Raw genomic sequence first — 25,405 nt, forward strand, 5'->3', positions numbered from 1 at the left:
TGACTAACATTTTGCTGGTATTTAATGAAAGAAGAAAATAGTGCCTAATGGCTAAATGTTTGTTTTAATTGTAAACCGTCCTGAGCCATTTTGGAAGAGCAGTATACAAATCAAATCAAATCAATCAATAAATAATAAATGCTATGCTCATTGGTAACTCAAGATCTGCCTGAATCCACTGTTTGTCACCGTCTTTCAATCTGGGATGGATAGCAGCTTTAGGGAGATCCTGGGTATTGATGAAGGAAAATTCCACTATCCCCTTTCACCTAGTTGTGTCACTTACTTAAGCCCTAAAAGTCACAAGTTTCTGCACCCCGCTGTTACAGGGGCCCTTTTCCTGGAAACAATACTCTTGTACAATACTAGTTGCCTGACTAGAGATAAGCACCTATTGACCATACCTTGCCCTGCCTGACTAGGGATAAGAACAGCTAAAGCTATTGGTGCATTACTGCTGGTTTCTGCCTTGTAATTGCTTCACCTTGTCTACCAATGACTAAGCTTTATTCCGCTTGTAATAGTATGACTGGTGTATATCATGAAACGGTGGCCTCTGATAGGCTTGGTACTCAATCCTATAGCCTGTAAACAGTATAAAAGACTCTTGCCAAAAGCCTGAAGGTGTGCTCTTGGAAGAGAGACATCCAGCATGTTGTGATCAATAAAAGCTTGAACCTGATGGATGGTGGTGGCCTCCGCTCATTAAACGAACCCAGAATTTCCAGAATTTCTCCATCAGCATACACAGGGGAACACTGTATTCAGCTGGGTCAGATGGTACTTTCTATCCAGGAAAAGGGGGCAACGTAGAGTTGTCAGGTCACATTACAGGGAATCAGCATTTGTCTTTAGAGTAATCAATTAAGTGGGAGTTGAGCTTTCTTCATGTTGGAAGTGAAGGACTCTGCGCTGCCTCATGCCTCAATGACAGAGGGGGACAAATTAGTGAGTCAGAGGGCTAGAGGAGTCAAGACATTGGTCATTCCTCCTCTCTACTGCTCTGACACTATCCCTTTGATATATAGATTACTACTCTCAGGGACTTTCTTTCTTCCTGCCTCCCTCCCTTCCTCTCTTCTCCCTATCACACACGCTCGCCTCTCTCTCTCTGCACCATGTATGCAGAGATGCATGCAACATCTCTCTGCATCCAGCTAGCTAGATAAATTAGAGATTCTATCTCTCAACTTTATTTTATTTATTTTATTTTATTTTTACATTTATATCCCGCTCTTCCTCCAAGGAGCCCAGAGCAGTGTACTACACACTTAAGTTTCTCCTCACAACAGCCCTGTGAAGTAGGTTAGGCTGAGAGAGAAGTGACTGGCCCAGAGTCACCCAGCTAGTCTCATGGCTGAATGGGGATTTGAACTCGGGTCTCCCCGGTCCTCCTCCAGCACTCTAACCACTACACCACGCTGGCACTTTCCTATCTAGAATGGAGTTCTCCAATAAAGACTCCTCATATTGATCTGAAACTATGAACTGGCCCCAAGTTTCTTTTACTCTCAACAAACACGCATGCCTGGGCAGACTCCACTGTGTTTTGCCTCTGTGCACTCTGCTGTAACAGAAGGGTATCTCTTACCAGAGAGAATTCCCAACACTTCACACATTTCTCACCCTGGTCCTTCCGTATATCCTCCTCCTCCTCCACTTTGTTAATACACTTGCTTGAACCTGTGTATCCCATACAGATATGTACTGTACCTAGTTTGTGTGCCCAGGAGCAACCCCCTGCAGGAACGCTAAATTCTAGGAGAATTACTCTGAAACTATGTGAGTCGGTCCCATTCTACACCAGGGGGTTCCAACCTGACAGCAGGACTGGTTGCTGTCTGTCTGGTAGAGTTGGCTCAGACTATTAACCACCTACAAATCAGCAAGACTAGCATGAGTAATTTAGGATTAGGCCAGGACTATTACAGAACAACAACAAACATTAAAGAAAAGAATACAATCACCAGCAGTAAGTATTTGGTTATCAGGTAAAATTCAAGAGAAAGGGAGAAACGAAGACTATCCCATTGAAGGAGAAACAGGGGATAGTAGGGGGAAGACGGAAATCTTGTCTCTGGGAACGGATGAGAAATCAAGTGGTGACAGAGAAATCAGAATCTGTACAACTGAAGGAGGAGAGCGATGAACAGAGTTAGCTCTTCTAGTTAGAAAGAACAAACCTTGAAGGGAGGCAGGAATCCAAGCTAGAAATCTGGCATTCCAAACCTTGATAAGGCATTCTAGAGTAGGAATGCAGAGTTCTAAGGTATCTGGTAAGTCCAGATACCTAGACAAGAGTTTCTAGTGTGCCTGATGAGCATTCTGATCATGAGGTTTGGGTGGGGCTTAGGCAGGCCTAGTTTCAAGAGCAGGGGGATATAGGAGGTGCAGTGATGGGCACCTGTCCCAAGAGCGCAAAGAGAAATGGAGGAAACTTTTGTAGCAACAAGCTTCTCCCATACACTGGACTCCAGATTCTAGTATTATTAGGATCTAGTATTATTATTTATATACATAAATAATGCTATTTATATATTATTATTTTTCTATATAAACTGCTTTGAGAACATTGGTTGAATAGCGGTATATATATTTGTAATAATAGTAATTCTAGTTGAAACAAAAAACAACAGAAGACAGGCGCAGCTTCTGAAAAGTGGCTTCCTGAGTGACAAAAGGACAGGGTGCAGCTATGCTAATTTTGGAAGGTGGTCAAAGAGGCTGAATAAGTGGGGCAGCACTAAATAAATAGTAGTAGAAGAGTTTGGTAGGAGCACAAAGGCAGATAGGGCTCTTGATAATCCAAATGATCTGAGACAAGGTTGAATGTGATTCAGTTGGGATGTGGTTGGTGGTATATCATTTGGAAGTCCATTGTCTTAGGTGCTTTAGTGCCTGGCCAGGCAATGTTTCATTCAAACATGAAGTACTGGGAAGAGGAGTGGGCCCTACCATCCTAGGACAGTCATATTCAGTATTAACATTCGCCTATGTGATGATACAAAATGGATCCTTAGAACCCAGATGGGGGTTGCTTGGCAACAACCAGATCCAGGAAAAACATGGAGCCCTGATCCATGGAGTCCTGATCCACATCCCGCAGATGTGTGTGTGTGGGGTGGGGTGGGTGGGCAGGTAGCCAAAATGACTAGGGGAGGGACAGATGGGAGAAAGCATCACCACATCAACTCCCACAATAAATTGGTGGTTTAAAATGTAAACACTTATTCTTCAAGGTTATGAATTGGCAACCCTAGATGTTGGGAAGGAGGACATGGGCAAGTCCAGTGCTTGCTTCTTCTCATGCCTGAGTCAGAATTTAATGTTCAAGCAGGCCCAGAAATCAGCTAAAATAATCCCTATGCTCAGAGATGCTATTTCTTTCCGTTACTGGTTTCTGAGAAGCCTCTATTTAAAAGTGGAGGCTAATATTTCTCCTTCCCACAGAAAACAAATAAAATGACTGTATATCGTCTAAATACCTAAATATGAACTTTCTTCCTACCACTTGCAGCAAATAAATAGACAGACAGACAGACAGACAGATAGTACCTCTGTCCCAAACAGATTGACCAGCTCCTCTGTGCTAATTAAATTGGTGGGAGAGGTCTTCATTCCAGACAGAAGAAGATTGCAGGTGTCAATCCAATCCAGGCATTCTGTCTGGATGGAAAAAGAAGTAACAGTTAACCATCAGAAAGGAAAGGAAAGCAGATTTTATCATGCATACATGTTAAATACAATGCATTAATTCTTCGCACCCTGAACTATTGTCCCCCAGCAAGAGGGCTCAAAGAGATCCTCTTAAATTGAACCATACTTTTGCTGCTGAGTCTGACAGTAGCTATGCAGTGGAAAAGGAAAGCACTTCTTATATTAAGCCTTTATTCACCTCTTTAGTCACTTTGGCAATTGGGTGCCTCTCCTTAAATCTTGACTGGCTTCCCATTCCCGTATGGATCCAACACAAACTCTTCATCCTTACTTTTCAAGCTCTCCGTGGTCTTGTCCCACTGTATCTTTCGGTCCTTGTTCTTGTTAGAGCACTGCCTATGATCTCTGCTTCTTCAATTTTACTATTACCAAAAAGCAAGACCTTTTTAGGCAGCTGACCTAACTCCACCCATTCTCTCTTGCTCTCTTCTATGATTGGAACCTCCCTCCCTGAACTTGTACGTAGTGTCACCGCTTTTTTTTAATATATCCTTAAAACTTATCCTTAAAACCACATCTTTTCCATGAAGCCTTTGCCTTAGCCCCTTATTCCCAACCATAAGCAAGTTTTCAGGAATGCAGCTGCATTTTCCACATCCATCATTTGCGACCTTTGTCTCTCCCTCTCCTCCTTCATTGATTATTTTAGATTGTAAGCTTCCTGGGAGCAGGGATCTATCCCTGTTAGACTATGTAATTAGGCATTATATACCTGAGGGTTCCGTAGTAATAAGAAATAAAAACCCATCTTACTCTACTTGTACCTTGATTAGCCATTCCTAAGAAACTTCCCTTAAGTTTTGAAAGGCTGCAATAGTTTTAAAACAACTCGTATGCACCCAAATAAAGGTAATTAGGGATGTGCAAACCAATTCGGTTCGAGTGGCTTGACCTTGAACCAAACCAGACCCAATTCGGGTCTGAACCAAATTGACTGGGCCTGGTTCAAAGCCCTAGCAGCAAAGGGAAATCTGGCAAGGATTCCCTTTTACTGGTAAAGGGGCAGCAGGAGTGGGGAACAACTGAACATGTGTTTTTTTTTAAATTACGTGAAATGAACAAAACTTACTAAGGGCAGTGGCTCCCACAATCCCCACTGGCCTCCACTCCCCACCCACAGTGTCCATGGCCAACTTGGCCCCGAATCAAGCCTTCTTCAGCCAGTTTTGGGCCTCTGCACATGCGTGGAGGCTATTTCTTTGACCTCTGTGCATCCGAACAGGTCGTTTGTGTGGCCTGCTTCATGCAAATGGCCAGTGTGCATGCACAGAGGCCAAAGAAATGGCCTCCACATACATTCAGAGGCCTGAACTGGGCCCAAGCCAGCCCTGGACACTGTTGGGGAGGCCAACAGGGGTTGAGGTAGCCGCCGCCACCACCACCCGCCCCCCACAGCCACAACAGTTACCACTCTTAGTGAGTAATTTTCATTCATTCTACCTACTTTTAAAAACAAGTTTAGAAGCTCCCCACTCCCGCTGCCCCTTTACTGGTAAAGAGGAATCCTTGCCAGAATCCCCTTTGGTGCCAGGGTTCTGAATCGGGCCAAAACTGGTTCAAATTCAAACTGAACTGGGTCCTGATCTGGAGCGGGGCAAAACTGAACAGGTACGGCCCGGTTCAAATCCAGTTTGGATTCAAATCGAGCCAGGAAAACTGGATTTGTGCACCGGTTTTCCCTAAAGGTACTTTTTCACTAATTCTAGGACTCATTTTCTGTTCAACCTAATTTCAAACCCCACAAACGGGTGGATTTGGATGTCTTGTGGAAAGGCAAGAGAATGCATTCAGTCTTACTTACCTTGATCTTCTCTAATTGTTCCACTTCATATTCTGCATCTGGTTCATAACTAGCCATTTTCCTGAGTGTTACAGATGCAACCATTTCCTTGCAACAGCTGAGGAAACAGATAGTGTCAGTGTCATCCAATCTACAGGGATGTGCCTTTTAACTTAAGTAATTAATATCAGTACTACATTCACACATGAACCAATTCTTCTAGTTGTATCTAGCATGTCTGTTAGCTATTTGCATTGGAACATGTCAACTGTACATGACAAAGATCATACCTTCCATAAGCCAGGAAGTCCCTGGTTCAAATCTCACCTAAGTGATGAAGCCACTAGGTTGCCTTAGACAAGCCACTCTTTCAGTGTCAGCCCTCCCCACCTGCAATACAAAGATAATACTTAACCCTACCTCACAGAATTGCTGTAAGCATTAAAGAGATCCTGTGCAATAATAATGGCTGAAGATGAGAGTGGCTTGCCTAAGGTCCCCTAGTAAGTTCATGGCAGAGGTGAAATTCAAACCAGGGGGTTCTCTTCTTCTATACCACTACAGCTCTCTACTAGTCAACAAGGAACAGGTGGAGCTGAGGCACTAAAACAAACAGAGCCCAGAAAGCCAGCCTGAAGGCTTGATCCTGACAATGTCAACCTAGAATATGAATTAGAATGTGAATCCATCTTCTTAATAGCCCTGTGCAGTAGAGCACTCTTACCCCCATTTATTGGCAGTGCATTTTTTGCACTCTTTCTGCCATCTGACTTCCCTGCTAACTGAGCAAAGAGGCACCTTTTAAAAGTGACGATGCTCTATATTTAGCAGGGGGAGATCAACTGGCCGAACCCATCCCCAGCACAGCATCTCTTCAGTGGCTGTTGCTGGTGTCTATCTTATGTTTCTTTTTTAGATTGTGAGCCATTTGGGGACAGGGAGCCATTTCATTCCTTTATTTATTTATATCTATTTTCTTTCTTTCTTTATATCTATGTCAGGCCTGCTTAACCGGACCTCCTGAGGATGTTGGCCTACAATTCCAATAATCCCTGGTTATTGACCACTAGGGGTGTGCACAAAACCAGCTGGCCTGGTTCAGTTCAAGTCCGAACCAGACCCGTTCGGTCCCCCCCCCCCCGCCATCATCCCCCCCACCCCCAGTTTGGTTCAGGGTGGTGGTGGTTCGTGAGTCATTTTTTAAAAAATGAATTAGTACTTACCCCCTCCCAGGGGCTTCTTCAAGGCTGCGGCAGGGTCTGCAGAAGTTCCCCCTCCCCCAGCCAGCCTTCCTCATGCCAAAAATTACCTGCTTTGGATGTTCTTCAGCCCTTTCCGCCTCGTTGTGGCCATTTTGGAGGCGACTGCACATGTATAATGGACCTCTGTGTGGCTTTGGTCATGACCCCCGGCAGAAGGAAGGGGAACCTCCGTGGACACAGGCCCCCTGCAGCCTTGGAGAAGCTCCCTGGAGGGAGTAAGTACTAAATTTTTTAAAAATGACTCACGAACAGCCAGGTGGGGAGGGGGTGTTTGGACTGAACAGAGAGTGGTTCGGTCTGACCCCAAACTGCCGAACCTAACCAGTTTGACATTGAACCCATTCAATGTCAAACCTGTTCGCAAATCCCTATTGACCACTCCCCCGCCCCCGCACAAGTCCTGCTTATGCTGTCTCATCGTGGTGTGTGTGTTCCTGGGAGGGATGAGCAAAGTACCCAAGGAGCGAAGGTCATCCCAGCTGCCCAGCTAAAGCAAGCAGGCACCTATATTGGGTGGCAGCAATATAGGAAGGACAGTCACTTTAGTGACAATGACAAAAGCATCATTTCATACTGCGTGGAAGGCAGTAATGATAAACCACTCCTGTATTTTACCAAGAAAACCACATGGATAGACAAGACAGAATGATTCTCAATGTAGTGCCAGCTGATGGGCCCCTCAGGTTGGATGGTACTCAACATGCTTTTGAGGAAGAGCTGAGGATCTCTCAGAGTACCAATGATGTTTATGATGCAGTTAAGGCTAAAGCCTTCTGGACGTCTAGCAGCTGATGTTGCCATGCGGGAAAATAAAATAAATAAATAAAAATCCAAAGCTGCAAAGACAGAACTACAATGGGAACGTGGAATGTAAGAAGAATGGATGTGGGAAAGCTCAACACAGTGAAAGATGAAATTAATCGACTACAGATTGACATCTGTAGCATCAATGAATTAAAATGGACTGGAATTGGACACTTTCAGTCAGAAAATCACACCGTTTACTACTCAGGACACAAAACACAAAGAAGGAACGGTGTTGCTTTCATAGTCAGGAAGGATATAGCAATGGCAGTACTTGGGTACAATGCGATCAGTGACCGACTAATATCAATTAGACTTTGTAGACAAGCCTTTAACATGCCCCAACTGATGCAGAAAAAGAAGATGTTGATGAGTTTTATGCTCCATTTCAGTCTGAAATTGACAGAACATGCAAGCAAGACGTACTATGGTGGTTGGATACTGGAATGACAAAGTTGGAAATTGTAAGGAGGAAAACACAGTCAGACTGTATGGCCAATGAAGCAGAATGACTTTAGTTTCTACCTATACAAATAGGAGCCTATACATATGGACATCACCAGATGGAGTACACAGAAATCAAATTGATTACATTTATTGGTGCAAGGAGGTAGAAGAGCTCAGTTATAACAGCAAAGATGTGGCCAGGGACCAATTGTGGAACAGATCACGAACTGCTCATGTGTAAGTTCCAAGTCAAGCTAAAGTGGAAAAAAGCAGGTTGCTTACCTGTAACAGATGATCTGGTAGTGATTCCACAACATTAATAAAGTATTGGTACTGTGCCTGTGCAGATCAACTTCAGGTAGAACTTGTTAGCTCCTCGAGACACCTTTAACTGCCTCCTGCACGTGCCCTGCAGTACCTTAGAGCAGCAGTTAAGTGTCCTCCTTTCAGTTTCTTGAAGGGCGACTAGTGTTCTTTCCCCTCCTTTTTCTTCTTTAAGCGCTCTGCAGTGGGGACGGCCGGGTGGATTTTATGAATGTCGTGGAATCACTACTAGATCCTCTGTTACGGGTAAGCAACCTGTTTATGTGGATAGTGAATTCCACGACAATAATAAAGTATGGGTGAATTACGAGCTTCCCTATAGGAGGTGGGAGTAGCAAGCTATTGTAGCACCCTTTTTAAAACCGCTCGCCCAAACTCAGCTGCTGCAGCAGAGCAAAAGTCTAAAGTGTAATGCTTGACGAATGTCTGGTGAGAAGTCCAGGAAGCAGCCAAACAGATGTCTCTGAATCTTATTCCGGCTAAATGTGCAGCAGACGTTGCATATGCTCTGGTGGAATGGGCCTTTATAGACCCTGGAGGAATCACTTTTTGTAGGCCGTAAGCCATCTTTATGATCTCCACTAACCAGTAAGATAGTCTCTGGCGTGATGGCTGCTGGTCTTTATGGTGGCCAGTCACACAGACAAAAAGATGTTTAGTTTTTCTTATGTCCTGTGTTTTTTGCAGATAGAACAGAATTGCTCTACAAACGTCTAGAGAATGCATAACCCACTCCAAAAGCGAAGACGGATCTCTGAAAAAGGTTGGTAAGACTATATCGTTGTTCAAATGGAAGTCTGAAACTATCTTTGGTCTGAATTCTGGATCCAGGTGCATCACCACCCTGTCTGGATAAAATTTCATATATGGCTCTTCTATGCGGAGAGCAAGAAGCTCACTTACACACTTTGCAGATGTAAAGGAATACAGGCCATAAGGAATAATGTCTTTAATGCCACCAACTTTAAAGGGGCCGTTGCCATAGGCTCAAATGGTATCTCTGTTAATATCGTCAGAACGAGAGACAGGCTCCACTTGTCCATTGGCTGCCGAATCGGCGGATACAAGTTATTTATTCCTCTCATGAATTCCTTACACCTAGGGTGGATGAAGACTGTTTTCCCATCCTACCCACTGTGGCGAGCTGAGATGGCTGCCATATGCACTGTGATAGAGACATTAATGAGCCCGCTTGATTTCAATGATGTAAGATATAGAGGCACTTCTTTTAATGTTGCGTTTTTAAGCAAGAAATGCCTTGAATCCGCATAGACGCAAAACCTTTTCCATTTGGTCCAGTAGTTTCTTCTAGTTGAAATGTTTCTAGTATTAAGTAATATCCTCTTCAATAACCTATCCTCCATGCTGTCACATTCAGTAGGGCTAAGTCAGGATACAGCAGCTGGCCCCCTTCCTGCAGGATCTGGTTTGGTCACTGTGGAAGTCTGAGTAGTTGCGGGAACCATAGCTACCTTGGCCACCAGGGAGTTATCAAGATTCCTCTGGTCCTGTCTTGCAGTGTCTTGGCCACCACTCTGTTCAGTAGAGGGAATGGTGGATACAAGTAGAATGTACTCTGCATCCACTGAAATTGGAACACATCACCCTTGGATCCTTCTCCCAGACCCATCCTTGAGCAGTACTGTTTGCATTTCCAGTTCTGGGTGGTTGTAAACAAGTCAACCATTGGTGTTCCCCAAGAGGTGAATAGGTCTTTCAGAAGTAGTGGATTCAGCTCCCATTAATGTTGCTGGAGTACCGGGCTCCTGCTCAATGCATCCGCTATTGAATTGTCTTCTCCTTTTATGTGAATGGCCATTATATGAATGTTCCTTTTTATACACCAATTCTACACTTGTAAACTGAGTTGACACATTGGCTTCAATACCGTGCCTCCCTGGTTGTTTACATAAGCAATAGCGGTGCTATTGTCCATCTGGAGTTGAATCACCTGGTCCCTGATGATGTTCTGGAACAACTTCAGAGCCTTGAAGGTGTCCAGTAGTTCCAGAAAATTTATGTGTAATTGTTGTTCCCAAGCTGACCAACAGCCCTGAATTCTTAGGTTTGACAGATAAGCACCCCAAGCTTGCATGGAGGCATCTGTTATAAGAGTCAGCCTGGTCACCAGAGATTTGAATGGCACTCCTTCCTGTAGATTCTTGCTGTTGATCCACCAATGTAGTGAGGCCAATACCTTGTTAGGTAGATGCAGGAGTTTCCCTTGAGGATCTAAATTGGGATGGAACTCCGACAAATACCACATCTGCAGATTTCTCATTCTTGGTTTTGCAGAGCAAACTGTAGACGTGCATGAAGCCATCAAGCCCAAAAGCACCTGCACTGTCCTGGCTCTATGTAGTGGAGCATCCTGAAAAAGTTTTATTATTATCTGGATGCATTTTATCCTATACTCTGGTAGATAGACCCTTTGATTGTCCATATCTAGAATTGCTCCGATGTACTGCAGTCACTTGGTGGGTAGCAGATCTGAATTTTTCCAGTTGATTTGCACTCCCAAGATCTGCAACAGTGATGTCACCATCTGGATGTGGGAGTCTAACTGTGTCCTTGTCCTTGCAGTGATGAGCCAATCGTCAAGATACAGGAAGATGGAGAGACCCTGTATCTGAAGGTAGGCTATGATTACTGCCATCACCTTTGTGAAAAATCTCGGGGCCATCACCAGGCCAAAAGGTAGCATGTTGTATTGCTATATTTCTGTGCCTACGATGAAGCATAGATATTTTCTGCGGTTTTCCTGTACGCCGATGTGGAAGTAAGCGTCCTTCAAATCCAGTGTTGCAATCCACCTCTCTTCGTGTAGAAGTGGAAGGATTGTTAGCAGCATTATCATACAGAACTTGCACACATCGATATACAGGTTCAACTAGCGTAGGTCCATTATCGGGCGTATGCCCCCATCCTGCTTCAGGATAAGAACATAAGAACAGTCCTGCTGGATCAGGCCCAAGGCCCATCTAGTCCAGCATCCTGTTTCACACAGTGGCCCACCAGATGCCACTGGAAGCCACGGCAGGAGTTGAGGGCATGCCCTCTCTCCTGCTGTTACTCCCTGCAACTGGTACACAGAGGCATCCTGCCTTTGAGGCTGGAGGTGGCCCACAGCCCTCCACCTAGTAGCCATTGATAGACCTCTCCTCCATGAAGTTATCCAAACCCTTCTTAAAGCCATCCAGGTTGTTGGCTGTCACCACATCTTGTGGCAGAGAATTCCACAAGTGGATTATGCGTTGTGTGAAAAAGTACTTCCGTTTGATGGTCCTAGATTTCCCGGCAATCAATTTCATGGGATGACTCCTGGTTCTAGTGTTATGTGAGAGGGAAAAGAATTTCTTTCTATCCACTTTCTCCACACCATGCATGATTGTATAGACCTCTATCATGTCTTCCCGCAGTTGTCTTTTTTCTAAACTAAAAAGCCCCAGGTGTTGTAGTCTTGCCTCATAAGAAAAGTGCTCTAGGCCCCTGATCATCTTGGTTGCCCTCTTCTGCACTTTTCCAGTTCAACAATGTCCTTTTTTAGATGTGGTGACCAGAATTGTACGCAGTACTCCATGTGTGGTCGCACCATAGTTTTGTATAAGGGCATTATAATATTTGCAGTTTTATTTTCAATCCCCTTCCAAATGATCCCTAGCATGGAATTGGCCTTTTTCACAGCTGCCGCACATTGAGTCGACACTTTCAATGAGCTGTCCACCACAACCCCAAAATCCCTCTCCTGGTCAGTCACTGACAGCTCAGATCCCATCAGCATATACTTGAAGTTGGGGTTTTTCATCCCAATGTGCATCACTTTACACTTGCCAACATTGAACCGCATTTGCCATTTTGTCGCCCACTCCCCCAGTCTGGAGAGATCCTTTTGGAGCTCCTCACAATCAGTTTTGGATTTCACTACCCAAAAGAGTTTCGTATCATTTGCAAATTTGGCCACCTCACTGCTTACCCCTGCTTCTAGATCATTGATGAATAAATTAAAAAGCACCAGTCCCAGTACAAATCCCTGGGAGACCTCACTTCTTACTTCCCTCCATTGTGAAACACTCCATTTATACCTACCCTCCATTTCCTGTCTTTCAGCCAGTTAGCAATCCACACAAGTACTTGTCCCCTTATCCCATGACTGCTAAGTTTCTTCAGGAGACTTTGATGAGGAACTTTGTCGAAAGCTTTTTGGAAGTCCAGGTATACTATGTCAACTGAATTTAGAGGGAATAAAATCCCGCTTGGCTGTGAGCCCACTGCACTGGCATGATTGCCTGTTTCCCCAACAGCTCCTTGACTTCCTCTTTCAGAGTTGGAATCTCGGGAGTATATCTTATTCCCATAAAGACTGGCAGAGTCATGAATTCTATAGCATATCCCATCGTGATGATTCTCAATACCCATTGATCTGATGTTATACGGTGTCATGCTTGAGCATGACTTGCCAGTTTGATAGTGACTATGGCTGGCGTCAAGGTGATGTTTTTCCTTGCGCAGATGGTCACTGATATTGTCTTGCTGCGGGGTGTAGATGTATTGCTGCTGGGTGCAGATGGGCTCTGACTGCAATCAAAGATGCTGCTTAGCCTATTGAGCAGCCTTGTTGTGGTTTTGTTGGTTTGGCCTATTCTTAGGAGTGTAAGTATAGTGGTTAAAACATTGATATGGCCTCCTATAATCTTTTCGTTCACCTTGGCGGTAATTGTATTGCCTTCTTTGGTAAGGTTGGTATCTTGAGCCTGTATATCTTTGGGTCATAAAGAACTTAGCTGCATTCTTTTATTTTTTTCCACTGCTCCATTGTGGCATCTGTTTCCTCAGAAAACAGACCCTTCCCATCAAAATGAAGTGCTTCAATATGCTCTCGCATAACCTGCTGTAAGGTGGTCAAACACAGTCATGTGTGTCTTCTCGTCGTTATTGCTGACATTAAGGTGCAAGATTCAGACTCAGCTAAATGTTTTGCATTAGCTAGTTGTTGACGCATTGCAGTAGTTGTTCTAACAAAGGTCTGCTCAAATTTCTTTTGGAATTCTTTTGGGGTAAAGTTGGCATGTTCGTCAAACGAATTCTCCCAAAAGGAGTGTGTAAATTTTGACAAACATGCAATGTAGTTTGCTATTTTAATAGAAAGGCGTGCAGTTGAATACATTATCCTGCCAAGGACATCCAGTTTCTGACCCTCCTTATTGGATGGGGTCGTATGGCATCTTCCCCCTCCGGATGAAGATGCACAGTCTATGACTAGTGAGTTAGGCGTTGGATGCTTCATAAGGTATTCATTATCTTCTTCTTGAATCCTACAGAGAGTTTCCAAGCATTTTGATGTCAGTGTGGAGGTCTGAATGATCTCCCAGGCTGACTTTGCTGCCTTGGTGATAACTGGAAGCATAGGTAAGTATACCAGCTGTAGACCTGAAGTTCTCTTCATAAAGTTGTACACCGGGTCATCTAAGTCCGATGTCTTCTGCTTGAAGTTTAGACCAAGCACTTCAGCTATTTGCTGATGATAAGATTTCAGTTCTTTCGTCAGAGAAACTGATGGTGCTGTTGATACCTCTGGAGTTGGTTCGGGGACATGGTTCTCGGATTCCTCTGCTGAGGAATCAGAGACGTAACTTTCAACCTTGTCAGAGGAGTCTATCTGCTCATCAGTAGGTAAGTGTGTGGCAGCACGGGTGTCGGTGGCGCTGTTTGCTGAAAAAGGCAGTTGGTTCCTTGAATCTCTTTTTCCAGCAGCCACTACACATTGGGTCTGGGTTGTGGAGTGTTGTACTAGTAGTGTCAGTGCCAATGGCAGAAGAGGGAAACTCGCTTGAATAGAGACTGTCCTGATCTCTGTCCTAGGTTCTTGTAGTGCTAGAGTCTGTACAGAGGTATCTCTGAAGCCCTGACTATCTGGTGAGACTTGTGTCCCAGTGTGCGTCAACAAGTTCTGCTGTTTTTGCCATAGCTTAAAAGCAGAGTATTCATCCAGGGATAAGGTTATAGAATCACCCCAACCACCAAGAGGTAATAGCCCCAATGTTGGGGTGGTCTTGTAAAGAGTCATTCCCAACATTGAAGGGGTTCTCGCTATCGAGATACTGTTTGGATTCGTCGTCATCGTTGACATCTAGGCCATGGCTCAAAAAAAAAACTAAATGTGGAGGTTGATGGTGTGTTTTCTCCTGACTGTAAGAGCTGTATAATGTCAGGTGCTGGAGTAGCATGTAACTCCATCCCCTCTGTCGCTTTGATGCCATGTTCGGCATTGTGGCCCATGTTGAGTCCAGATTCAAGAATGGCTAATGCCTTCTGATTCTTTTCAGACGGGTGCCTGGACATCGATGATGATTTCGGAGGGTAAGTGTATAGAGCCCCTGGTGGCGCAGTGGTAAAACTGCTGCCCTGTAACCAGAAGGTTACAAGTTCGATCCTGACCAGGGGCTCAAGGTTGACTCAGCCTTCCATCCTTCCGAGGTCGGTAAAATAAGTACCCAGAATGTTGGGGGGGCAATATGCTAAATCATTGTAAACCGCTTAGAGAGCTTCCAGCTATAGAGCGGTATATAAATATAAGTGCTATTGCTATTGCTAGTGGTCGATGTCAACAGCATAGCTGGTTGAACCTTCAACATCGATGTCTTCTCGGAGGCTCTACAAGGGGGCGCTGAAAAGTTCTCAGCCTGACCCACTTCCCAAAGTCTTAGTGTAATTTTGTCACTGTAGCTGGAAAGAGTGTTCTTTTATATTGTAAAGTGCCAATTTGCAGGGTCGTAGTACTAAGTTTTGAATCCTTTTCAGATCACTGAAAGAACCATGTCAACAAAAAGTGTGGAATTTTCAAGTGTTGAACTCCGAGCTGTCATGAAGTCCCTGTTCCTGCAGAAGAAAACTCCAAAAGAAATCCTTGAGTGTATGATGCAAACATTGAGTGACAAGTGCCCATCATACACAACTGTGAAGAAGTGGTGTGCCAACTTTCATCATGAAGATTTTGAGACCAAAGATGTGGCAAGATCTGGGAGGCCTTCAACAGAGTCAACTCCTGAAATTGTTAATCATGTAAATGACCTGATTTTGGCAGATCGGCAAATCTCAGCTAAAACAATTGCTGAGACACTTGAGATATCCAGGGAACGTGTTGGGTTTATAATTCATGAGCAGTTGGGTATGTAGAAGCTGTCAGCCAAGTAGGTGCCGAAATGTTTGAATGCAGACTAGAAATGATATTGAGTGGACATCTCCAAACTGATTTTGCAGCATTTTGAGCGATCTAGTGATAATTATTTTGAACGACTCGTCATTGTTGATGAAATATGGTTACATCACTATGATCCGGAGACCAAACGTCAGTCCTTGTAGTGGCAAATATCGGGAATAGAAACCCATCTGACTCTGAGCCCACTGCACTGGCAATATGGCCTCCTTCATTAACAACTGCTACACTTTGTCCCATAGCACTGGAGCCTCGGGGGTAAATTTCATACTGGTAAAGAGTGGGATCTCATTGAACTCTAGCGCATAACCCGTCAGAATTATGCAGAGCACCCACTAGTCCGATGTTATATGGTGCCATGTTAGAGCGTAGCATGCCAGTTTGATGGTTATTCTGTGTGGTAGCAAGGAGATGTTCTTCCTTGTGAAGGTGCTCAGTAACAGCCTGTTGTTGCTGCTGCTTGTCTTGCTGTGTGCGGAAGGGCTCAGGTCGCGGTGTGCAGGAGGGCTCAGGTCCAGATCAAAGCTGCTGCTTGTTTGGCTGTGCACCCTTATTACGTCCAGGTTGGTTATTCTTGTTCCTGGGGTAAAACGGTTTCTTATTGTACCGCTGGTACTGCCGCCTATAATCCTTGTGATCAGTCTGGCGATAGAACTGCTGTTTCCTCTGGTACTGCTGGTACGGTTGGTATTTGGGGGCAGTGTTCCTTTGTGTTAAAAAGGAGCACACTGTTATCCTTGATTTTTTCCACTGCTCCATTGTCTCATCATTTTTATCCAAAAACAGGTCCTTCCCATCAAAAGGCAGATTTTCAATACGGTCTCTCATCTCCTGTCGCAGGCCTGTGGCCCTTAGCCATGCATGTCTCCTCAGTACAAAGGAAGACGTCAATGTCCGTGACTCTGACTCTGTAAGATGTTTGGCGTTTGCCAATTGCTGCCTCGTTGCCGTGGTCGTCTTTGCAAAGGTAGCCTCAAAGCATTTCACAAAGTCCGCTGGGTCAAGTGAGGCTCGTAGGTCATAAAGGTTCTCCCAAAGGGAGTGAGTATACTTCGCCTGACACGCAATATAATCTGAGATTTTAATTGAAAGACAGGCCGTGGAATAGGTGCGGTGGCCCAGCACATCTAATTTCCTGCCCTCCGTATCTGCCGGCGTGGTGTGCCAACGGCCACCCTTGGCCGTAGTTGCGCAATCTACCACTATGGAATTCGGTGTTGGGTGGTGTATCAGGTACTCATTTTCGTCCTCCTGGACATGGTACAGTGCCTCCAAGCGTTTAGAGGTAGGTGCTGAAGTCTGAATTACTTCCCACTCCGATCTGGCAGATATGTGGCAAAATATGTGGCAACATGTAAATGTAGACTGGGTATAACCCGGCAGCGGTCTTCGTCATATTGTAGACCAGATTGTCTAAATCCGTTGTCTTTTGTTTCCGTTGCAATCCCAAGACCTGCGCCATCTCCGCTACTTGCTGGTGATAACCCTTCATTTCCTCATTGGGCGAAGTGGAAGGGATCACAGCCACATTAGTCCCAGGATCTGACAGATTCGGATCCTCCGGTTCAGCCTCAGTGGAATCTGAAACGTAGCTGTCCTCATCGTCCACATCGTCATCAAAAGTGGCTCCAGGCGAGACATCAACTGGTGAGTTACCCACCACAATAGAGGTTACTTGAACAGATGGCTGTGTGCAGGTTGTCTGGGTGGCTGTTTGGCAGCAATTGTGCTGGCCTTGGTTTTGAGGGGAAGTCAGCCTGCAGTGACACTGTGCGTTGCTGTGCTATGTAATGGTCTGGATAGCAGATTCTGTCTGATGCACTGGAATTGCGGTCGTTTGAACCACAGTTCTTGATCTTTGGTGTCTGAAGCACAGGATGCGCAGTCATTTGAACCGCAGAATCTTGTCTCTGCAGCATTACTTGCGGTTGGCTCCATTCCTTCAGCCACTGCGTAAAAAGAGAGTATTCCTCTTGAGTGACCAAGTAGGAAGTACCCCAATCCCCGTGGGGTAAGAGTCTGGCGACCGGTGTGCCCTTAGCTGAGAAAGATGGGGTCTTGGGCACTGCGACTTGGCCGTTGCTGTCTAGAAAACCTGTGAAAGTGCCTGTCGAACGAGTACTCTACGTTGAGTCTAACAAAAATGCGAGTCTCCCTGAAGCAAGATCCCGTACCCCAAGGGGGGTTGTTGGGAGTATCTCCACTCTTTCTTCATGGTCTCCCTGTTCTATATCGTCACAGCACTGTCCCACTTCGATGTCGGCGTTGAGTTCGGTGTCCAAAATCACAGCAACTGTCTGTATTTCAGATGCTGTTGCCACCGGACGCTTCGATGTCGATGTCACCTTCGCAGCCTCTGATGTCGACATCAACGTCAATAGAACAGACTTCAGCCTAGACTTCAGACTTCAATGTTGAATGATCTCGATCCCGAGCTTTTGCACGATGTTTCTCCTTCGACATCATACACTCTCGATCTCAAGAGCTCACCCTTCAAAGCAGAACGATCCCGATCTTGAGTGCCTGTGTGTGGCATCGAGGGTGACTGACACGGCGTTGATGCCGGGGACAATGAGATCGCCCAGTGTCGGGGTGTCTCAAAAGATTGTAGGTCCGAAGGCGAGGGGGTGTAGTCCGAGCCGCGGCTATGGTGCTCCTTGTGCTTGAACTTCTTTGTCGACGGCTCTGGTGCCTGAGCCCTTGCCCTCCTTTTGGGGCTGGACTGAGGGCCTGCTGACCTCTTAAACTCAACAGCACCCTACGACGTCGAGGGGGCCGATGCCGAGGCTCTCGACACTGTGGCCGGCATCGGTTCTGCTGGGGCTCGAGTCTGTGATTTCAAAGCAGGCTCCAGCAACGAAAGCGTCGAGGAAATCTTTTTTGACAATAGCGCTTCCTCCATTAAGTATACTTTAAACCTTGCCTCACGGTTCTTTAATGTCTGTTTATTAAAGGTTACACAGACAGAGCAATCCACGGTATCATGAACCTCTCCCAAAAAACAAACAGAGGTCGAGGCCATCTGTTGAGGAGAGTTTACCCCAGCAGTTGCAGCACCTTTTAAACATAGTTTTCTCCTTACCCAGCCTCTGCGTAGTACTCATCTTAGAGAAAAAGAATCGTAGTACGTTTGTTCCGAAGTAAAAAAAGGAGGAGGCCAAGATTGTCGCCAAATCCATGGGAAAACCAAAGTAGAATTGTTGTCTGTTCCGAGTCAAAAGTGGTGGTGTCTGAGATTTCATCAAGATTGAGGGGATATCCAAAAGAAGAGTTAAGATTCCGTTCCAGTAGTTGATTTTACTAATAAGAACAAAGTTCCGAGGAGCAAACTGTTTCTGAGGACTGATCTGTATGGCGGTCAGAAAGAAACTGAGTAAGAGGATGCCTAACCGCCACTAGAGGTTGCTGCAGTCATGTGCAGAGGGAAGTTGTTGGCATCGCGAGGAGCTAATGAATTCTAACCGAAGCTGATCTGCGCAGGTGCAGAACCCACTATTATGGATGTCTAGAATCACTAACCAGATCCTCTAGTATGGGAAGATGAAGTTAGATCAGCACTCTGGTTATTAAAAAGTCAGAAGGCTACAGGAATTGATGGAATAGCTGCATAAATATGGCAGGCAACAGAAGAAGAATCAGTCAAGGCTCTAACCAAACTATGCCAGCAAATTTGGAGAACAATACAGTGGCCAACAGATTGGAAGAGGTGAGTCGCACAATATCCTTAATTTCACATGCTAGCAAAATAATGCTCAGGATCATCCAATGCAGATTAGAGCCCTACGTGGAAAGGGAAATGCCGGATGATCAAGCTGGTTTCAGAAAAGGCCAAGGAACAAGAGACATTATTACTGGTGCAAGCTGGATAATTGAGAAAGCCAAAGAATACCAAAAAGAAGTCAATATGTGCTTCATTGACTACAGAAAAGCCTTTGATAGCGTCTACCATGTCAAGTTGTGGAATATCCTTAGGAAAATAGGTGTCCCAGAAAATCTCATTGTTCTCATGAGAAACCTATACACAGGACAGGAAGCCACAGTCCAGACAGAACATGGTGAAACAGACTGGTACCAGATTGGTAAAGGAGTAAGACAAGTCTGTATACTTTCTCCTTATTTATTCAACTTATATGTATACTTTCTCCTTATTTATTCAACTTATATGCTGAACATATACTGAGAGAAGCTGGATTGGAAGAAGATGAGCGTGGTTTTAAAACTGGAGGAAGAAACATCAACAACCTGTGCTACTCAGATGACACCACTCTGGTAGCTGAGAATGTGGATGATCTGAAAGCTCTAGTAATGAAAGTCAAGGAGCACAGTGAAAAAATGGGATTACAGTACAACCAAATGTAAAGAAGACTAAATTAATGACAAAAGGTACAGCAAACAGCCTCAGAATTGATAATGAAGACAGTGAAGTGGTGGATAGCTTCTGCCTTTTAGAATCGACCATCAACAGTAAAGGATCCAGCAGTCAAGAAATACGCTGCAGACTAGCACTTGGCAGGGCTGCAATGAAGTCCTCGGAAAAGATATTTAGATGCCATGACGTGTCTATACCTACAAATATTAGAATTGTTCAGGCAATGCTTTTTCCTGTGACACTCTATGGATGTGAAAGCTGCATAGAAGCAGGACAGAAAAAGTATTTATGCTTTTGAACTTTGGTGCTGGAGAAGACTTTTGAGAATACCATGGACAGCCAGGAAAACAAACAAATGGATCATAGAACAAACCAATCCAGAATTTTCACTTGAGGCACAAATGACCAGGCTCAAACTATCATACTTTGGACACATTATGTGAAGACCCAACTCCCTTGAGAAGTCCATAATGCTGGGAAAAGTTGAAGGAAAGAGAAGAGGACGACGAGCAACAAGGTGGATGACTACGACAGCAATGAATGCACCACTGAGAGACCTTAAAGGCCAAGCTGAAGACGGATCATCCTGGAGAGAATCTATCTATGTGGTCACTAAGAGCTGACACTGACTTGGCAGCACTTAATCAATTGCCCGCTGTGGCTAGGGATTATGGGAGTTCAAAAACAGCTGGGGCGCCTAAGCTGAGCAGACCTGATCTATGTATACCACTTTGGGAACCTTTGTTGGAAAACGGTATATAAATATCCATCGTATTTGTATTGTGTGGGTAGCTGGCAACTAGATATGATAGATGTACCAATCACACTCACCTCTCCTGTGCTTAGCTGAGGTCATTGTTACACAGTTATTCTATCACAGACTTCTTTGATGCCTGACAAGAAGTTCTTACAAAGCAAATCAGATTCAGAGTTTTATGGCAGTACCTGACTAAATAACTGGAGAATTTAGTCAGCTTTGCAGCCAGGCCTATGGCTTCTCCTTCCAGCCTGAAAATGTTCAGCAGCTTGTGCTCTGCCTGCCTTGCAACCTGTGCATCAGTCAAAGGGAGACTCTCCGGAGTGATGTGGTCTGGCACCATGTGGATCAGCAGATTCACCATCCACTTGTTCAGAACATTGTGGAAATCAGTCAGCTGTAAAAAGCATCAAAGAAGGGAGACACAGCATGAACACTAGGGCTATAATCCTAACTTTATAGTAAATTGCTATATTCTGAGTAAATATGCATAAGGGCAGGAAACATATGGTCACATGTACAAGAGAGAATCTCATCATGTTCCAAAATTATGGAGCCTTTTATCATCACCACCACCATCACATATGGGGCATCATCTAGGATGAAGAGAAGGGGGACCACTTGCCTTAAAGCAGGGTCCTTCAGCTTTTCCAGACCTGCCTTTATCCCTATCCTGCACCAAGACATCATCTTCAAATGTTATCTTACTTATTGCGTTTGCCTTTACCATATTTAGATCTGTCCTTCCTCACCATCCCCCTCTACCTACCTTGCTTCTGTTTTCCCTTCTTCCCCCCCACCCCTGTTTTTTCTCTCAAAAAAACAGTTGTAGTATGGCTGGTATGACAACCCCTAGGCCAGGTTCTGACTCAGCTGCGGGTCATAAGCCACCAGTTGAAGCCCAAAGCCTTAAGCAGTTGAAAGTCTAAGATCTTATTCACATATGACTTGCCTCCATGTATGACACTCAGTCTTGGCACATGCAAATGCAGTCATTCAAGTGGCCTTGAAACTTACTCATACAAATGTTCCATGAATCCAAGCAGAACACACAGACACGACAGGTGGTTGGCCACTGACTAATTCAAGTAGGAACTGAACCACTTGTCAGGGTGGAGATGTTCTCAACAAAGAACATCTCCATGTAGGAAACATGTCACAAGTGAAGAAATGTTGAATACTAGGCAGAGAAGCAATCAAATGTGCCTTCCAGCCTCAACCTGACCAGGGCTACAGTTCCCATTCTATATTCCAGAGTGCATTAGTGTGCTATGAGCTCCTGGGTTCCCAAAGAAAAGCCATCCCCAGAGGAGGCTGCTGTTAGGGATGTGCACGGAACCACATGGGGGGAGGCTCGAAAGCGGCGGGGGTGCTGCTTTAAGAGCGGGGGAGGGTGCACTTACCCCTCCCGCCGCTTTCCCCCCACCCAGCGTCCATTTTAGTCAAATCCCATCGGGGCAGCAGCATACCTCCCTGCTGCCCTGTTGCCCGGATATGACTGGAAGTATCCAACGCATCAGTTCCATGCACATCCTTAGCTGCTGTCACTGTATCTCTGCATGATTTGCCTCCCAGGCTTGTCTCCTTCCAATCAACCTCTGGCAGGGGAGCAGAATTCTGGTCCCACTCTGCATCAACTTGACTGGCACATTTTGATTACTCCTGACAAAGAGATGCAGAATTGCTGGCTTGTTGTGTCTCTGCCTGAATCCCTGTATGGGGATGGAGCCACTGTTCTGTGATAGAGCACAGGCTTTACATGCACAGGTTTCCTGCGTTTAATCCTTGGCAAATCCAGATAGGGCAAAGTAAAACCCCTGTCTGAAACCCTGGAAAGTCACTGCCAGTCGGTAGAGAAAATACTGACCAAGAAGGACCAATGGTCTGACTCACTATAAGGCACCTTCATGTGTTCTACTGCTTTGGAACCGACTGCTTCCACTTAAAACAAATGCTGAGAACTCATATAGAAACATGGGGGGAATCTCCCCTTGAGGACAGATAGGTTTTATGTTGGGGGTTGTTAATTTTTACCCCCAGCAGATAATCAGCAGAGTACTAAGGAAGGCACCCACTCCAGTTACAGAGTAGTTGCAGAGTTTAGGTATTGCAGCTATTTAGAGAAGACAAGTGGAGATTCTTGTAGAATAAATATGAAGTATTTACTGGTGAAGTACACTTTGGATAGGAAAGACCTAATCCTAATCTAAAAAACTACATAATGAATAGGTAGGGGGAGAGAGAGATGTTTCCATCCACTCTCTAAGAGGAAAGGAAGGGATTCTGACTCTCAACAGGAAATACCTGAAGAGCAACATCAGGGGTCATAGAGTAGAGACTGGTAGAACAGTTAGGGAGACTCTTATTCACTATCTCTACTCCCAATGCCCCTAGTGGTCATTAGGATAGTTGGTGCAAAAGGTCAATGCACTGGAAGTCCATCTCCAACATTTTACACCTGATGAGGTTACATTTAGCATCAGTAAGAGTGAAGTGTGCTTCTAGTTTTAATTCAAAAACAAATGTGTCTGTACTATCAGGAGCCTGAGAAACTCTCGCATACGTACTTCCTGGGAAAGTTGAATGTTTTCTTTCTCAGCACCACTAGTGGTGGTCAGGATCCACTGCTGAATCTTCTTGAACACATCCTCAGGTATCACCCTTCAGAAAAATAAGCCAGCCAACAAAATAAACCACTCGATATCAAGCCTGAGTTTCTACCTGAAACACTACTACCTTCCAAAATCATTGTTAAAATATGCACAAAAGAACCCTCCAATATTCTGTGCTAAGAACATTCTGTATTGGGAGGGGGTGGGGTGGAGGTGAGTTTTCATGGACCCCTTTAAAAATGTTACCTTAGCAGCACTGGAGCTGCTGTTTTGCATGTACAAACTCCTCTTGGATTGAAAACCATCCTTCTCTTTCCTGGAAAATGCTTGGAACAAGACAATCACCAATGAGAAGCTCTGCCCACACCCACTAAATAGATAAAGCACATGCCCAACACTTATTCTAGTCCCACCCCGCACCCATTCCCAAAGCCAAAACAACATCTCTGTGTGTGTGTGTGTGTGTGTGTGTGTGTGTGTGTGTGTGTGTGAGAGAGAGAGAGAGAGAGAGAGAGAAACCCATAACGGAGAGAACTTAGGGTGCCCCCCCAGCACCCTAAGCCATGCCCCCTGCATCTAGCATCAGATGCAAGGGGCGGGACAACCAGCTTCTCCCTGCCAACGTCCCTGCCCGCCAGCATCTCCTCCGCTGCCACTTAACTGTTGGCTTCTGGTGGGGGGATGAGCCGGGCAGCGGGCACTGTGACAGTGCCTCTTGGGCCAGCCGAACTACGTGCCTGAACAGTTCGAATATGGATGTTGCATGCCCGTGACATCATGGCAGTGGGGCAGGACAGGGGCAGCGGGGTGGCCTGCCTGCTGGCCCTTTGGGGCCCCCCAACCCTCTGGGCCCAGGGACATTTGTCCATTTGTCCAATGGGCGCTAAACCCATGGGACTTGCTATGGACCTTTCTGTTCTCTCTTAAGCTGTAAATTATGCTCCTAGGAATGATTAAAAACTGCTTTTCCTATTGAAGCACATGGGATTTGTAGCTTCGGACTTAATCTGGAGTCAAATAAAAATCTATTGTCATCCCTAAGAGCATCACTTGAGCAGAAAGTCCTGTCCTGTTGAACTCTCTGCACTTTCAGTCATTCCTACTCTTTCTCAAAGTAAAGTATGTTTGGGAGTGGGAACTGGCAGGAACATTGGCTAGAAATGGGGGATGAAACCCATTTTGACCGGCTAACAATAGGGACAAACCACACAGAATGAGGTGGGAATGAGGCAGAAAGCTGAGGTGGTGGCAAAATATATTGCACTACTTCAGGCTTTAAGCGGGGGTTTACACTTCTGAGGACCCCCACTAAAACACACACAAGAAGTTCTGGAAGAACTAATCTACCTACTTTCCTTTCACTATAACTTTAATGGAAAATTTAATGGAAACCTTTCACAGGTTTGCCCACCACCTTTAATTGGGCTGGATGACATCATCAGATACTATGCCATTGAGATGTCCCTATGTGTCACTACAATTGTACCATATTTGATCCAGTTCAGTTAGGTGGTTCACAAGCTAGTCCCTCAAACATTCATGTGTCCACCATCATGGATGACATCATCACAAACTATGCCGCTGAGGTGTCCCTATGTGTCCCTATAGCTGTTCCAAATGTGGTTCAAATCAGTTAGGCAGCTCACAAGTTAGCCCATTTGTGCCTAAAATGTTCATGTGTCTGCCATCTTGGTGGATGACATCATCACATATGACGCCACTGAGGTGTCCCTCTTTATGTGTCCCTATAATTGTACCAAATTTGGTTCAAATTGGTCCAGGCATTGCGAAGTTGATAGAGGGACACACACACACACACACACACACACACACACACACACACAGAGAGAGAGAGAGAGAGAGAGAGAGAGAGAGAGAGAGAGAGAGAGAGAGAGAGAGAGAGAGAGCTGGGTGGTCTCATAAGCTTCCTTTCCTAAAGGAAAGTAGGCTAAAAAACCTTCTACAAAGAGAAAACTAGCACACCAAGAAGAGAGATTTTAGCTCAGTCATTTGCCTGCTGTGCTCTTTTTGTATTTGCAGGTTGTTTTTCAGTTAGGGGAGCATTCAAAAATATGACCTGCCCCATTAGCAGTCCAAAACGGTGCACCATACTTGTGATA

At 45.1% G+C, this 25,405-nt stretch overlaps 1 protein-coding gene across 6 annotated transcripts in view; it reads right to left on the reverse strand.

Moving 5' to 3' along the window:
* The window catches only part of AXDND1 (axonemal dynein light chain domain containing 1), a 120,937-nt gene that overhangs the window by 24,909 nt on the left and 70,623 nt on the right, over positions 1-25,405 (reverse strand). For 4 of the 6 annotated variants that reach the window (XM_053244189.1, XM_053244187.1, XM_053244186.1 and 1 more), the window contains exons 18-21: positions 23,241-23,334; positions 20,862-21,070; positions 5,519-5,615; positions 3,556-3,666 (exon numbers count right to left, since the gene is read on the reverse strand). In XM_053244189.1, coding sequence (XP_053100164.1) covers positions 3,556-3,666; positions 5,519-5,615; positions 20,862-21,070; positions 23,241-23,334 — 511 coding nt within the window. Of the gene's footprint in view, positions 1-678; positions 788-3,555; positions 3,667-5,518; positions 5,616-20,861; positions 21,071-23,240; positions 23,335-25,405 lie in introns of all 6 variants that reach the window. The other 2 variants (XR_008305814.1, XM_053244190.1) reach the window with 1 other exon arrangement.

Source organism: Hemicordylus capensis, chromosome 4 (assembly GCF_027244095.1).
Source record: "Hemicordylus capensis ecotype Gifberg chromosome 4, rHemCap1.1.pri, whole genome shotgun sequence".
Taxonomy (NCBI): Eukaryota; Metazoa; Chordata; class Lepidosauria; order Squamata; family Cordylidae; genus Hemicordylus; species Hemicordylus capensis.